Source organism: Rana temporaria, chromosome 2 (assembly GCF_905171775.1).
Source record: "Rana temporaria chromosome 2, aRanTem1.1, whole genome shotgun sequence".
NCBI classification, from domain to species: Eukaryota; Metazoa; Chordata; class Amphibia; order Anura; family Ranidae; genus Rana; species Rana temporaria.
The window spans coordinates 54,636,953-54,653,139 of NC_053490.1; the positions used below are offsets into that span (position 1 = coordinate 54,636,953).

Here is a 16,187-nt window from a genome sequence, read left to right on the forward strand (position 1 = left end):
GCACCAGCCAGGATGTTATCAACGCTTGATGAAATATCTCGAACCTGGCTTAGATATCTCCAGAGACAGTCATTGGCGTGCTATGCTAGACGCCTCCATACTGATAGATACACTGCCATTCTCCCCTTCCCTTCTTCCTACCCATTATTAGAAATATTTTTCTCTTGTGATTAATCAGCCGGCATCTGTCTACACTATGTTCTGTTAAACTTAAACATAACTGTTTTATAACTGTTTAGAATTGTTTGTTGCATACTCAATCTTTAACATAAGGCACAATGTAAAATGAATGTGCTTTTTACGTTGTCTTTACAAATAATCTTTCAAAACCAATTAAATGCTTGTGAAAGAAAGTTAAAAGCACACAGTATTTATGGAAAGATGAACATACACTATATTACCAAAAGTATTGGGACACCTGTCTTTACATGCACATGACTTCAACTCTTCTGGGAAGGCTGTGCACAAGGTTTAGGAGTGTGTCTATGAGAATGTTTGACCATTCTTCCAGAAGCGCATTTGTGAGGTCAGGCATTAATGTGGACGAGAAGGCCTGGCTCGCAGTCTCTGCTCTAATTCAACCCAAAGGTGTTCTTTTGGGTTGAGGTCAGGACTCCACCCCAAACTTGCTCATCCATGTCTTTATGGACCTTGCTTTGTGCACTGGTGCGCAGTCATGTTGGAACAGGAAGGGGCCGTCCCCAAACTGTTCCCACAAAGTTGGGAGCATGAAATTGTCCAAAATGTCTTGGTATGCTGCTGCCTTAAAAGTTCCCTTCACTGAAACTTAAGGGCCAAGCCCAAACCCTGAAAAACAACCCAACACTATAATCCCCCCTCCACCAAATGATTTGGACCAGTGCACAAAGCAATGTCCATAAAGACATGGAGTTTGGGGTGGTGGAACTTGACTGACCTGCACAGTCCTGTCCTCGACCCGATAGAACACCTTTGGGATGAATTCGAGCAGAGACTGTGAGCCAGGCCTTCACGTCCACATCAGTGCGCTTGTGGAAGAATGGTTGAACAGTCCCATAGATACACTCCTAAACCTTGTGGACAGCCTTCCCAGAAGAGTTGAAACTGTTATAGCTGCAAAGGGTGAGCCAACTCAACATTGAACCCTACGGACTAAGACTGGGATGTCATTAAAGTTCATGTGCGTGTAAAGGCAGGTGTCCCAATACTTTTGGTAATATACTGTATATTTTCAAAATTTTTCATTTTTAAAGCAACAAAACATGGGGAAGTGTGTGTTTTGCAAGTATTACAGAGAGGTAGGTTTTTTTTCTTGACCAGACACTTTAAGGGGCTATTCACACCGTATGCATTGGGCTGCTCTGAGTAGCTTTGCTCAACATAGTGCTAATGCATAAACAATGTAAGTTGCCTTATGTTCAATTAGTCCAGTTCACATCAAAACACGGCAATGCACTATAGAGCATAACTTGTACCCACAGGTGTGAATGAGCCCAAACCACAAACCCAACCATAAACCTACACCTTCTCCCTACCCTAATGGTAGTGATTCTGCGTGGCCAAGGGTAGATGAGTGTCTCTTTACACATACACTTTTTTTTCCTGAGCCGCTTATCTGTCTCTAACTGCTCCATGTACAACTACAGTACCGTATTTTCCGGCGTATAAGACGACTTTCTGGATGCAAAAAATTGCATCCAAAGTCGGGGGTCGTCTTATACGCTGGGTACGGTCTCCGTGCAGCTGCGATCGTTCATAATTTCAAAGCCGCGCCGTCTTCTCAGCTTGTCCTGTGATTGGCGGAACACAAAACTTCCCAGCAGCGCCTCTGTTCTGTGTTCCGCCTATCACGGATGCCTTCTCATCCTCGGACGAGATGAGAAGGCATCCGTGATTGGCGGAACACAGAACAGAGGCGCTACTGGGAAAATTTGTGTTCCGCCAATCACAGGACACGCTGAGAAGACGGCGCGGCTTTGAAATCATGGACGCTCGCAGCAGACGGAGACTGTCACCGACCTGCAAAACGTGAGTGATGGCACAGTGGGGGGGAAAGTGGGGGCAAGTGATGGCACTGTGGGGGCAAGTGATGGCACTGTGTGGGCAAGTGATGGCACTGTGGGGGCAAGTAATGTGATGGCACTGTGGGGGCAAGTAATGTGATGGCACTGTGGGGGCAAGTAATGTGATGGCACTGTGGGGGCAAGTAATGTGATAACACTGTGGGGGCATGTAATGTGATGGCACTGTGGGGGCATGTAATGTGATGGCACTGTGGGGGCAAGTAATGGCACAGTGGGGGCATGTAATGGCACAGTGGGGCATGTAATGGCACAGTGGGGCATGTAATGGCACAGTGGGGCATGTAATGGCACAGTGGGGCATGTCATGGCATAGTGGGGCATGTAATGGCATAGTGAGGCTTGAAAAAAGCCTGTTTCTGTCAGCGGTTGTTTCTGTCAGCGGTTGTTCTGGCTACCCCTTAGCTTCCAGAAAGACTAGTAGGAAGGGGGTAGTCTTATACGGCGAGTATATCCCAAAACCAAAATTTTTCCTGGAAAATTAGGGGGTCGTCTTATACGCCGAGTCGTCTTATACGCCGGAAAATACGGCAGTATAGGCTGAGCGGCCGCAGGCTAAACACATACACCTGACAGAAATACACTGAACTGGGTGGTGTACGGTCTTGGATGGCTGCGTGAATGAGCCCTTTATGTACCTGCATTTACACACTTTCATATTGTCTGCCTTTGAACACAAAGGTGTATTTTTTCTCTACCATGACCTGCATGCACACAAGAAAAACAGAAATGGAAGGCGCACACATCTAGTGCATTACCAGAGATAATTTAATATTAAGAAACTTTTGTATAAAAGTCAGTACATACAAAATGCAACAGACAAAAGGCCATAAACAGTGCATGGACATGCACAGAACACAAGGTATAGCTAACGCGTTTTGGGGGCGCACCCCCTTAACCAGTAAGTGTATTATTTTTCAACTTCCTTTAGCAGACCAAGAAGTCTAGCAAAAGCGGGAGTTAGAGGGGTGAGGCAAACCATTTACCATTAACAGGGGTGCTTACAATGGTCAGCTTTGGTCAGCATAATAGTGCAGATAATAGTGGTGTACAGACTTTTGATACAAATTAGTTTGCTCATTTCTACTAATAAACTGACATGATATAGGGCTGATATAAAGTGGCTGTAGTCTGACTTTCCCCTAGCAAGCTAATTACCATGGCAACCTTCAGAATGTTAGCCGGGGTAGTTAAATCCTGAGAGCCATTGAAACACCAGAGATCTATTTACATGTAAATTAAAAAAGTAAAGATACATATTTTCACCTGCAGTAATCACGCTGCCACCTGGCTCCGATTAAGCCTAAATGTTAAATACCATCAGAATTATAATATTCTTGGAGATGGGATTTTACTTAAAGGCAACCTGTCATGAAAGGAAAATGTATGCTGACCTGAAAATACAAATTGTTTGTCTGTTTGTGGCTTTGATGGGGACAAGGGCCTCTTCCCCACAACCCTGGACTGTGGTTGTGGGGGTCTGCAGGCCCCCGTGGGGGCTTATCGGAATCTGGAAGCCCTCTTCAGTACAAAAGTTTTTGACAATTCCTTTATTAAAAAATAAAAAAACAATGTCCCCCGATGCAGATCCACCATCAATCACGCCACCGTCGGAAACGAAAAAAAAAGAAAAAACTTGGCTCGCCACAAACCTTCCTACGGTCTGCCTGCCCCCCGCCGTGTGACGTTTCATAAATATTTATGCCAGCTTGCGACTTCATCTGGTGATACCGCCCCCCCCCCCTGTGACATCATTGACCGGTGCATGCTGGGCAACCAACGTCATGGGGGGGTGGTGCCACCAGGTGACGTCGCCAGCTGGCCCCACCCCATAGCTTTTTAAGAAATGTCACACGGCGAGGACCGCAGAAGCACTCATGTCCAGCGGTGGCAGCAGTGTCGTGATTGACAATGGATCTACATCCGGGGACATTGTTTTTGTTCTTTTTTTTTAATAAAGGAATCGTACTGTCTTTATTCACTTGTACACTTTTGGTGAATGGGTAGGGGTACTATGTATCCCATACTTATTCACATGAGGGTGGGACCTGGGGGCACCTATGTTAAAGGGGGCTTCCAGATTCTGATAAGTCCCCCACCCGCAGACCTCCACAACCACAGCCCAGGGTTGTGGGGAAGAGGCCCATGTCCCCATCAAAATGTGTACAAGGTGCTTTTGCCCCAAAGCATTGGCTGGGGTGCCGACATCGCTGGATTCCAGGACAGGTAAATGTTCTTATATTAAAAGTCAGCATCTATAGTATGTGTAGCTGCTGACTATTCAATTTTTTTTTTTGGGGGGGGGGCGGTAGACCGCTTCGCTTTAATCACTCTGTAAGTTTGCTTTGGTTCAGTGGAGGGCAATTTAGTTCCTTTAAGCTCATCTTACCATGGTAGCTTATTTGAGTTATTTTTAACAGCAGTTGTAAGAAGGACTCTTGGAAGAGAATATTTATCAAGAAACATTAGCAGACCCTTAAAGTATTTGAAAAACACTTACCTTGTAAAACAACCCATTTAGTTTAAAACAGAAAAGAAAGGCAAAACATCTTTGTGTTTTTGTAAATAGGAACATTATAAATACCTACCGTATTTATCTTGCTATAACGCGCCCCGGCGTATAGCGCGCACCCCCGAACTTGAAGGATAATTTCTGGGGGGGAAAAAAAAATACTTACAGTTTGGATGCCCCTCGTCGGTGTATTGCCCGCCGTCCATCGCGTCCATCGGCGGCCTTGTCCAGTCCGGCGTCCTTCTGCGGACATCGTGGTGTCCTCCCCGCTCGATCCCCGCTTCCCGCGCTGTGTTTGAACCACTCCGACATATACCGAGCTCAGTACACTCGGGTATAGTCGGGCAGGCTCGGCTCCTCTTGCGTACAGGATGCACAGGACGTGACCGCGAGCGGAGCCAAGCCTGCCCGACTATACCCGAGTGTACTGCGCTCAGTATAAGTCGGCGCAGTGATTCAAACACAGCGCGGGAAGTGGGTATCGGCGTATATCGCGCACCCATGATTTTGCCCTGATTTTCAGGGCAAAAAAGTGTGCAGTATATGCCGATAAATACGGTATTTGTTTCTTTTTTTTTTTTTTAAGTGATCACATAATCTCTGTTCTGTAGATGGAGCTTAGAGAGCTGGGGGTGGAGAAACAGCAGAATACTGATCTTCTCAATGAATAGATGTACAGGGGAGCGTGTCAGCACAAGGCTGACCATTGGAGGACAGGCAGACTGTGCTCCCAGCCGAGCAGAAAACCGACCACTCTGGGATGGATGTGCTTCTATGCCTAGTGTGGATCAGTTTGAAATGGGAAGGCAGGGGGACTGCCAGGATCACCAGGTATTTCACACAAAGGAAGCAATGCAAAGAGAACAGGATACTTTTTTATACAAGTACATAGTACAACAGACACATATCAGGAATATGAAATGTTGGGGTAACATATTCTTTAATCTTTATCGCAATATTACAGTCTTCAGACAACACAGTAATTGCCTTACCTTGCTGCATGGGGCAAACCAGTAAACTATGGCAAGAAAAGGGAGCCCAACCGCCACAGCCAGAACAACCAGAAATTTTACAGCTGTGGTCTGCTGTCGCAGGCCTGAAATATTTTCGTACCAGATTGATAGAAGTTGCTGCTGACAGTTCGGATGAGCTACAAACTTAAAAGACGACACAAGTGAATGTATGTTCTGCAATTTATAAACAGACATCAAACTGTGTTAATTAGATTTAGCATGTGCTACAGTGAGCCTGGGGCAAGTGACATTGAAAGGTGGAGTGTAATGGTGTCATCACACTGCGCCCACTCTACTTCTGTCATTGTAAGTCAGAGCACAAGGACCCTACATTCACACATCAGAACTTACCATCACAACTCACTTAAGGCCAAACACATGTTCTAATTTTAAGAATTCTCACATATATAAACAGGGCGATCCCATAAAAATACATGCATTTTTTTCAGAATTATATACAGTGGGGGAAAAATGATTTGATCCCCTGCAGATTTTGTAAGTTTCCGCACTTACAAAGAAATTAATAGCCGGGTTCAGGTAGAGCGGCGCTTCTTTAGTTCGGCGTAGCGCATCCCATTTGCACTACGCCGACGTAACATAGTGAGGCAAGTACTGTATTCACAAAGCACTTGCTCCCTAAGTTACGGTGGCGTAGCGTAAATGGGCCGGCGTAAGCCCGCGTAATTCAAAGTAGGCTGGTATTGGGCGTGTTGTATAGTAATGAATTGTGACCCCACGTAAATGACGTGCCTAACGAATGGCGCATGCGCCGTCCATGGACGTATCCCAGTGCGCATGCTCAAAATCACGTCGCAAATAGTCAATGCTTTCGACGTGAACGTAACCTACGCCCAGCCCCATTCACGTACGCCATCTTTTAGGTGGTTTATCTTTACGCCTGAAAAACACCTTACGTAAACATCGTATCTTACTGCGACGGGCGTACGTACGTTCCTGAATAGGCGTATCTAGCTCATTTACATATTCTCTGCGTAAATCCACATACACGCCCCTAGCGGCCAGCGTAAATATGCAGCAAAGATACGACGGCGTAGGAGACTTACACCGGTCGTATCTTAGCAACAGTTAAGCGTATCTCAGTTTGAGAATACGCTTAAAGATACAACGGCGCGGATTCGGACTTACGACGGCGTATCTACTGATACGCCGTCGTAAGTATACCTGAATCCGGCTATAAGGGGCTATAATTTTTTTATCATAGATGTATTTTAAATGATAGAGACAGAATATCAACCAAAAATCCAGAAAAAAAAACATGATAGAAATGTTATAAACTGAGTTGCAGATCAGTGAGTAAACAAGTATTTGATCCCCTACCAACCAACAATAATTCTGGCTCTCACAGACTGGCTACAGTAGGTGCTCATGTAGTACACAGATTAGTCCTGTCAATTTAAAGTGGAGGTTCCATCAAAAAAACTATTTTGCTTTAAACTGTAGCTTACGACTAAAAAAGAAAAAAAAAAACGTTTTTTTTTACTCATCTGGAAATGCCTGTTGCTATGCGGTCCCACGAAATCTGACTTTGAAACCACCGAGGATTCTGACATCATCTCCCTCTAATGCTCCTGGGAAATGTGTGTCATCATTTCCCAGGATGCAGTGCGTCCAATTATCACTCCCCATCCAAGACTTCCAGGAAGTAAGTGCCTGTAGGCTTCACAATGCCCACAAGCAAAATGACAACGGTGTAGACATAGTTTTATAAACTATCTTTTCTGAATATCTATGCGGATCGGCGGCGGATTGTAAAATAGTAAGTGACCAGATTTATATTATAAAAACGCAGGATGAAAGGACATACATTTAAAAAATGCTAATTGTGGTTGGAACTCCGCTTTAAGACGGTCCTCCTAACGACAACTCGTTATGTGTATAAAAGACACCTGTCCACAGAATCTCTTTCTTCCTTTCAAACCTGACCATCATGGGCGAGACCAAAGAGCTGTCAGAGGACGTCAGGGACAAGATTGTAGACCTGCACAAGGCTGGAATGGGCTCCAAGACCATCAGCAAGTAGCTTGGTGAGAAGGAGACAACTGTTGGAGCAATTATTCGCAAATGGAAGAAATACAAAATAACCATCAATCGCCCTCGGTCTGGAACTCCATGCAAGATTTCGCCTCATGGGGTAAGGATGATCATGAGAAAAGTGAGGGATCAGCCCAGAACTACGCGCGGGGGGGGGGGGGGGGGTTGAAGCTTGTGAATGATCTCAAGGCAGTTGGGACCACAATCACCAAACTTAACACAATACACCGCCATGGATTGAAATCCTGCAGAGCCCGCAAGGTCCTCCTCCATAAGAAGGCACATGTACAGGCCCATCTGAAGTTTGCCAATGAAAATCTAAATGATTCTGAGACAAAATGATAAGATGAGACCAAAATTGAGCTCTTTGGCATTAACTCGAATTGCGGTGTCAAAAATGCTGACTATGGGCCATATTCTTCAAGAAAGTAGGCGGGCAGCGCGTAAGCCATTTACACTCCGCCGCCCCAACCTACAGGAGCAAGTACTGTATTCCCCAAACACTTGCTCCGTAGTTTGGGGCGGCGGAGTGTATTTGGCCCGGCGTACCCCCGCGTATATCCAAGGGGGCGGCTTCTATTTAAATTAAGCGCGCCCCCGATTCTAACGAACTGCGCATGCGCCGGGCTTAAAATAGCCCAGTGCGCATGCTCCAGTTCTCGGCGTAAAACGTCAATGACGCCGACGTGTGCGTCATTGACGTAAAGTCGTATTCAAGAACGACTTAGTAAAACGACGTACCCGACGGGAAAACCCGACGCCATACTTAACATGTGGGACTAACTACGTGGGACTGGCGTAAGGTTACCCCTCATATAGCAGGGGTAACCTTACGCCTACGCAAACGACGTAAGCGACGGTTACACGACGCAAATTTGTTCGGGAATCGGCGTATCAGGCTCATTTGCATAAACAAATGAGACCTGAACGTAAACGCCACCTAGCGGCCGGCGGAGTAATTACATTTAAGATCCGACAGTGTAAGTGACTTACACATGTCGGATCTTAAGCGTATCTATGCGAAAATTATTCTAAGAATCACTCGCATAGATACACTGGCCAAAAAAGAGAGATACGATGGATTATCCTGAGATACTCCATCGTAACTTTACTCAGAATATGGCCCTATGACCCTAAGAACACCATCACTACCGTCTAAAACAGAGGTGGAAACATTATGGGACAGTTCCTCTTCAGTTATTTTTTCATCTTTCCATCTATGAAATTTTCTGCCCTTGTTGTTTTAACTTTGGATAGTAAAACATTATACAGCCCACTTCCTCTTTCTTGTCTGGTAGGCTTATGACATCATGTACAGCTCTCTCTCTCACTCTTGTGAGAGTTTGCCAGGAAGGGAGGGGGTGCGTCATAAGAGGGCCAATGAAAGCTGCAGGGAAGTGTGCCTCTGTGTGTCTGTGTAAATCCAGGAAGTGAACAGGCAGCAGCTTCAGCTGCCCACACTTAAAATGGTTACAGCCAGACTCGGTGGAGGGAGATTTCTGCAGCATATTTGGCAAGTACAGAATCACAGTATATGTAAAATGATATGTAAAGTGGTTGGAGTGGTTGGAGGAAGCTTCAGAATGGCAAAGATGTTTTTATTACACTACACAAGTAAAATGCGCATGAACTAAATTACAGCAAGTGTTGGGGATGGACAAAATGGACTTTGTAGGCACCAATTGATACAATGCCCAAAGGGGTTATTGAACCAACAATAAAATAAATTAAAACATTAAAACAAAAGAACAACACGGTAGCAACTGTGCCTAACAGCAAAATTATTATCCAATAATGATCCAAAAGAAGGCATCAGATCTCAGAAGAGATGTAATGACTATCGTGCATAGTAGGACGCAGAAAATGTAAGAAAAGGGGGTCATAAAAATCTGAATAGAGTCCCATTTGCGTAATAGCTGCATCATTCATTGAAGGTCCGATGCGTTTCGTGTAAAAAACACTCCTCGGGGGCAGATGCAATGGGATATCTGAAATAACAGAATGAATTCTAATCAGGGTATGGATTCAATTACACCAGAAAGGACGTGGTCAATTCTGGGTACTCACAAAGTGTGCCAGGCAGAGGTGTATGTGAAACTTGAGCCAGGGAGCTGGCCTTCCTGGGAGCTGAGGTGGCAGAAACTCCAGCAAACAGGGTGCAAAGGCATAACCTATCCAGGGAGCCCGCAATGTCGGCCCCCTGAGGCCAATTCGCCCACCGTCTTGGGTGGAGATGCCGCCATTACAACTTAGGGAAACCAACATTGGAGCCTTCAGGCTTCACAACAGGGTTTCCTACTGTTCATGGGCGAGCCGGACTGCACTTTCTGAATAACCACCTTGTCTGTCCCAGAATGCAGCGGGGGAGAAGGAGGAGGGCTCGCTGCAGAAGAGGAAATTACGTACTTCGCCGTGGCCCAGCTGGGACAGAAGTACACTATAATAATAATATATACAGTATATCCAAAAATGAGGGGTGGTCATGTTATGCTTGGGGGTCAAATACTTATTTTACTGACTGAACTGCAACTCAATTTATGACATTTGTAAAATGTTTTTTTTATGGATTTTTGCTTGATATTCTGTCTCCATCATCACACCTATGATAACAATTTTAGACCCTTCATTTTTTTTTGTAAGTGGGCAAATTTACATAATCTGCAGGGGAGCAAATACCGTAATTATCTTTCCCACTGTATGTGTGTGTTTTTTTATTTTTTATTATTGCATTGCGCTTGTGTTTTGAATACCAAAATATTGCTTATACATGTTACAATGTACAGCGTATATAAAGAAATGCAAAGAACACAATTGTTTTTCCTGTTGCCATTAGATTTCAGCCATCATGTTTACCAAATGGAAGTGGACCTTCATTTAAAAGTGAAAGTCACTCTCATTCCCACCCCTCGCCACACTAAAATTTGTGTTTTTTTCCCCTGGGATCAGGAACGTTTTTTTGACAGGTACCCGCTCCCACTTCAGGACGTATCACCTTGGCCCACCCCTTCCCCAGCCTGCCTGCAACCTCCTGGAACATGTCACATGTCCCAGGAGGCTGCGGGACCAGTCTGAATGAGACGTACAATCTTGCACAATGTGGGGAGCCAGTTGTGAGATATCAGGAAGTGAACGCCATCTCCCACATCAAAGATGTCCGTGTCGAGGTTCTCAAAGAATAAATACAGGTACTCTCTCCACCCTTACCTACCTCTGAGCACCATCCTGTGTCTCCACCACCTATTCACCTACTACTGCTCCTTTTAGAGAATGCAGAGCCAAGTATCATTTTGTGGTAATAAGTAAATGAAATTGGTTAATGATAATAGATCCCGCCCCCCAAGAAAAAGCAGATTCCCCCAGTAACAATAGATCCGACCCAGCAATAATAGACCCTTCCTCCAGAAACAAAATACACCCCCAGGTTAATGATAATAGACCTCCCAGCAACAGAAGATCCCCCAGCAACAACAGATCCCCGCCAGCAACAATAGCTCTAACCCCAGCAACAAAACACCACCGGTGGAAACAATAGATCCCCCAGCAACCAGCATTGATAAACTCACCCCCCCTCAACAGTGGATCCTCCCCAACAACATAAGAACCCCAGGGCAAAGATCCCCATAGCAACAGTAGATCCCACCACAATTAAACATCCCTCCAGCAACAACTGATACCCTCCCAACAACACTACAACCCCCAACTACAATAGATCCCCAGCAGTCAGCTTTAATAGACCCTCAAGAACACCCAAGCCCACATTGCCAGTACATACATTCTGTGCTGGAGGTTTCAGAACTGCGCTCCCCCTCGTTCCCGCTGAAAAAAGCCCCGATAGTAATTAGCAATACTTACACACAATTACATTTTACACCTACCTTTTTAACCTCGTATTTAATAGCGAGTTTTAAGCGACGGAGGCTGGGCCGGCCGTTAGCGTCTATGCTGCTGCAGTTCAAGTCTACATCACCATTTAAAATGGCTTCCACCTCCTCTGTGTTTCTGCACAAATCAAGAAGCCCAACAACAAAGTCCTTGCATTGCATAGACAATTTTTTGTAGTCATTCTAAAAAACATGTAAAACATATTGAAGAGGTAATACAAAATAGACAGAAGACTTAAAAAAAAAAAAAAAACAGAGGCCTTCATCAAAGCTTCCTCCCATCCTGTGTCAAGTCCCTTCATAGAGGGTTTTAGTGTGTAGGACATAGTTATGTGGATCGCTCAAACACTTGCTGAGAATTGACAAGTAAAAGATTCTAGACCACAGGATAATAACAGAGCAATCAATCAAGTGTCTTTTATGGATCAGTATTTATGAACTCAGAATTACTGACATTGTAAGTGATGGTTTTCCAGTTGAGGAGACATCATAGGTGTGCGCAGCCTATTGCATTAGGGTGTGCACACCAAAGCTCAAACACACATGCGTGTGTAATATACCATATATGGCAGTAGGCAAGTCAGTAGGGCTTTGTCAGCAGGGCAGAGATTGGTGTCAGTAGTTTATCTTTATTTGCATTATTATTATTTTTTATTTACAATTTTATTTTTATTCTTTTTTTTTAAAAAATATTTTTTTTTTTAGGAGCCCTGTTTGGGGGCTTTGGTGAAATATCAGTGGTCTAAACAGACCCCTGATGTCTAACTTTTGAGACAGAGAAAGGCACTGAGGACAGAGATTCCCCAATCCCTTTCTCTGCAGCCAGGCAGCAGGGGGAATCTGCACAGTACAGGGTGATTAGGGTGTGCCCAGGCATACCTTACACCCTATGGGAGACATTATACCCATAACTGTCCTGCAAGTGAATACGATCTCCAAACCAGTAAAATAAATTATCTCCTGATTATTTCCTATAATCCATTTATTGTTAACCAAAAAAAAACAATTTGCCAATTCACACTTTTTACCTAATTCTACTGCTTTACATATAGCCAAGAGGTTATACATTTTTTTTTCCTTCTTCCTTTTGGCCACCCGTGTTGGACCACTGGCCAACATGCCAAGCTAAATCATGGCCTATGTGGGATTAGAATTCTAACCCTGCATATAGTTAACCTTCTAACTTTGGTGTGATAAATTATAATAAAATATTATATCTACTTGTATCACCCTGATGTTTAGGCAGGGTTGCTAGTACTGTACATTGTACATTGTGCCCACTGTTAGACCCTCCACATTCCTCTCCATCACCTGCACATACTTTCCACTTATATACCGTCCATACTCCTCCCCTATGTCGCTTACCCACAAAAACAGTTCTTAAAAATTATACTGAATACCCTCAATGTTACCAGCTCTAGAATAGACACACTTTTGTTAGTTCAACTAAAGGAAATCTCAGTTCTCATATTTGTTCAGCCCCATTATTAGTACTTCTTTAATTTTGTGATTACTACTGTGATGTATAGAGGAACATCGGGGATCTCAGCTACTCTAAATATAGCACTTATATAAAAAAGTGTCCCTGAAAATATTTTTTAAATGTTGGCAACTGTGCACTTAGGCACTGCCCAAGGACCACTTGGTCAGTAGGGGGCCCCATGAGAGGCTCCTGGGATCCTGTCATAATAAAGCGGTAGTAAACTTTCCTGACATTACTACTTTTTAGAGGCCCTGGGGTAGGTTATGCCACAATGTACAAGTATGCACAGCATATTAGCACATTAGGGTACACTTAAATTTTCAGACTGAGCCCTCCAGTGCTGCGCTGTGATGAATCAGGCGGGGCCCGGGCGCTTACATCTTCACCCGGTCTTCCTTCTGGGTTCTGTGCCATTGGTCACTTGCCTTGGCCGGGCTGCGTTCATGTCATTCCCACGCATTTATTTATTATTTATAAAAGGCCCCACCAAAATCCTCAGCACCAGGCCCATGATGTTCTTAATCTGGCCCTGCCAGAGCAGTATTCTTACCAACCGGGGACGGTGAAGAATTGGGAAACTTCAGCAGGTGTCAAGCCAGGGACCCAGGCAGCGAAGGTGACGCTTGCAGAGCAGCCTTGTGTGTCAAGCCAGGGACCGAGCAGGCCAGTGGGGTGACGCTTGAGGAGTATCCTGAATGCCAAGCTAGGGACCCAGCAGGGACATGAAGGTGACGCTTGAGGAAGATACTCAGTGAGGAGACTGGAGGAGCTCAAGAGATCCAGTGGCAGTGGATCAGCGAGTCTAGTGCGAGAGACTGGGAGCTCAGTGGAGTGAAGATCTACAAGAGGAGATTGTAGAGGAAGTGAAAGAGTTCATTGTAGCCTTTGTTAGAAACTGTTTAAGATTGTTGCCATAGGAGACAGCACATAGCAAAAAAAATAAAAATATTCATTTTTTTCAAAATTGTCACTCTATTTTTGTTTATAGCGCAAAAACGAGAGGTGAACACATACCACCAAAGGAAAGTTCTATTTGTGGGAAAAAAAGGACGTCAATTTTGTTTGGGAGCCACGTTGCATGTCAGTTAAAGCGACGCAGTGCCGAATTGCAAAAAGTGCTCTGGTCTTTGACCAGCAATATGGTCCGGGGGTTAAGTGGTTAAGCACTAGATTTTTTATGCAACAATTTAAAGCTTATAGCGCTGCTGAAATTTGAAGGACTATTTTAATTTTAGTTTTGATTGCTTCCCCTTTTTGAAAATAATGGTTGTGTGTTGAGTTATTTTGAGTCAATTTACACTGTTTTACAAGCTGTACACTCACTACTTTACATTGTAGCAAAGTGTCATTTCTTCAGTGCTGTCACATGAAAAGATATAATAAAATATTTACAAAAATTTGAGGGATGTACTCACTTTTGTGAGATACTGTATATTAACCACTTCCCTACCGCGTCATTGTGAATTGACGGCGGCAGGAACCCCTCCTCGATCCAGGAGGACGTCATGTGACGTCCTTGGCTTTGCGGGTGGATATCTGAATGATGCCTGCAGCTAGAGGCATCATTCAGATATCCTTCTCTTGTGCCGGCGATTCTGCACAACGTAAGAACGATCATAGCAGCGATTCCGCCGCTAGATCGTTCTTACAGGCGGCGGGAGGGGACATCCCCCCCCTCCCGCCGCCATCCGGTGCTTCTCCGGGCTCTCCCGTGCCATCGGGGGCCCGGAGAACGAATCGTCCGGCGCTCGCAGGAAGCATAGAGATGACTGGTGACCAGATGGTCACCAGTCATCTCTATGACCGTCGGAGGACCCGGGCGCGATGTGATGACGTCACGCCCGGGTCCCCGTAAGTTAACAAAGCCGCAATTGCGGCTGCTAAGCAACAGCAAGCATGAGATCGGTGAATTTTTTTTCACCGATTTCATGCTTTCCAGCCTGGAGGAGAGATGTGGGGTCTTATTGACCCTGCATCTCTCCATAAAGAGGACCTGTCACACACATTCCTATTACAAGGGATGTTTACATTCCTTGTAATAGGAATAAAAGTGATAATAAAAAAATAAAATAAAAAAAAAAGTGTAAAAAAAAGAAATAAATATGTAAAAAAAAAAAAAGAAATAAAAAATATTTTTTTTAACGCCCCTGTCCCCAGTAGCTTGCGCGCAGAAGCGAACGCACACGCAAGTCCCGCCGAAATATGTAAACGCCGTTTAAACCACATATGTGAGGCATCGCCGCGTGCGTTAGAGTGCCAGCAACAATTCTCGCACTAGATCTCCTCTGTAAATCTAAACTGGTAACCTGTAAAAAATTTCAAAGCGTTGCCTATGGAGATTTTTAAGTACCGAAGTTTGGCGCAATTCCATGAGTGTGCGCAATTTTAAAGCGTGACATGTTAGGTATCTATTTACTCGGTGTAACATTATATTTAATATTTTACAAAAAAATTGGGCTAACTTTACTGTTTTGTTATTTTTTTAATTCATGAAACAATGTTTTTCCAAAAAAAAGGCGTTTGAAAAATTATTGCGCAAATAGCGTGCAAGATAAAACGTTTCAATGACCGTCGTTTTATTCCCTAGGGTGTCTGCTAAAAAAACATATATAATGTTTGGGGGTTCTGCGTAATTTTCTAGCAAAGAAATTATGATTTGTACATGTAGGAGAGAAGTGCCAGAATAGGCCCGGTATGGATGGGTGTATAACTGCCCTGTATGGAAGTGGTTAAATGCATAGTGTTCATTCAAATATTACCTGTATTTTAAAATGCTGAAATGGAAGAAAAGCTATACCTTTAAAAATCCTAAACTGTGAACTGGCATACCTACAAAATAATTGCAATCCTGTTGTGATAAACATACACAGGTGATGGACCTCCCTGCAGTTTATATTGCAGATGAGTAGTAGAGGTGCCTGCATCACAAGCCTGGATTAACAGAATTCTAAATATTTTGTCAGGGATTACAGTTTCCATATGCCTATTGCCACTGAGTACTTAGAGTTCAACTATCTATAAAATGTAAGACCGTATATCCAAGAACTGTATTACTAGACCTTCAGAGCTATATATACTCACACAGCATTCTTTGGCTGTACTGTATATCTTTATTAGACATGTGCATTAATTTTTGTCCGAATGCATTTTCGTCCGAATTTCGGTTATTTTTTTTATAATTTTAAT

The 16,187-nt window shown here is 44.1% G+C and overlaps 1 protein-coding gene across 1 annotated transcript in view; it reads right to left on the bottom strand.

Moving 5' to 3' along the window:
- TRPC6 (transient receptor potential cation channel subfamily C member 6) overlaps positions 1-16,187 on the bottom strand; it is a 319,531-nt gene that overhangs the window by 87,307 nt on the left and 216,037 nt on the right. Inside the window, exons 3-4 of the mRNA XM_040340191.1 lie at positions 11,513-11,701; positions 5,565-5,729 (exon numbers count right to left, since the gene is read on the bottom strand). Of these exons, the coding sequence (XP_040196125.1) occupies positions 5,565-5,729; positions 11,513-11,701 (354 nt within the window). The remainder of the gene's footprint in view (positions 1-5,564; positions 5,730-11,512; positions 11,702-16,187) is intronic.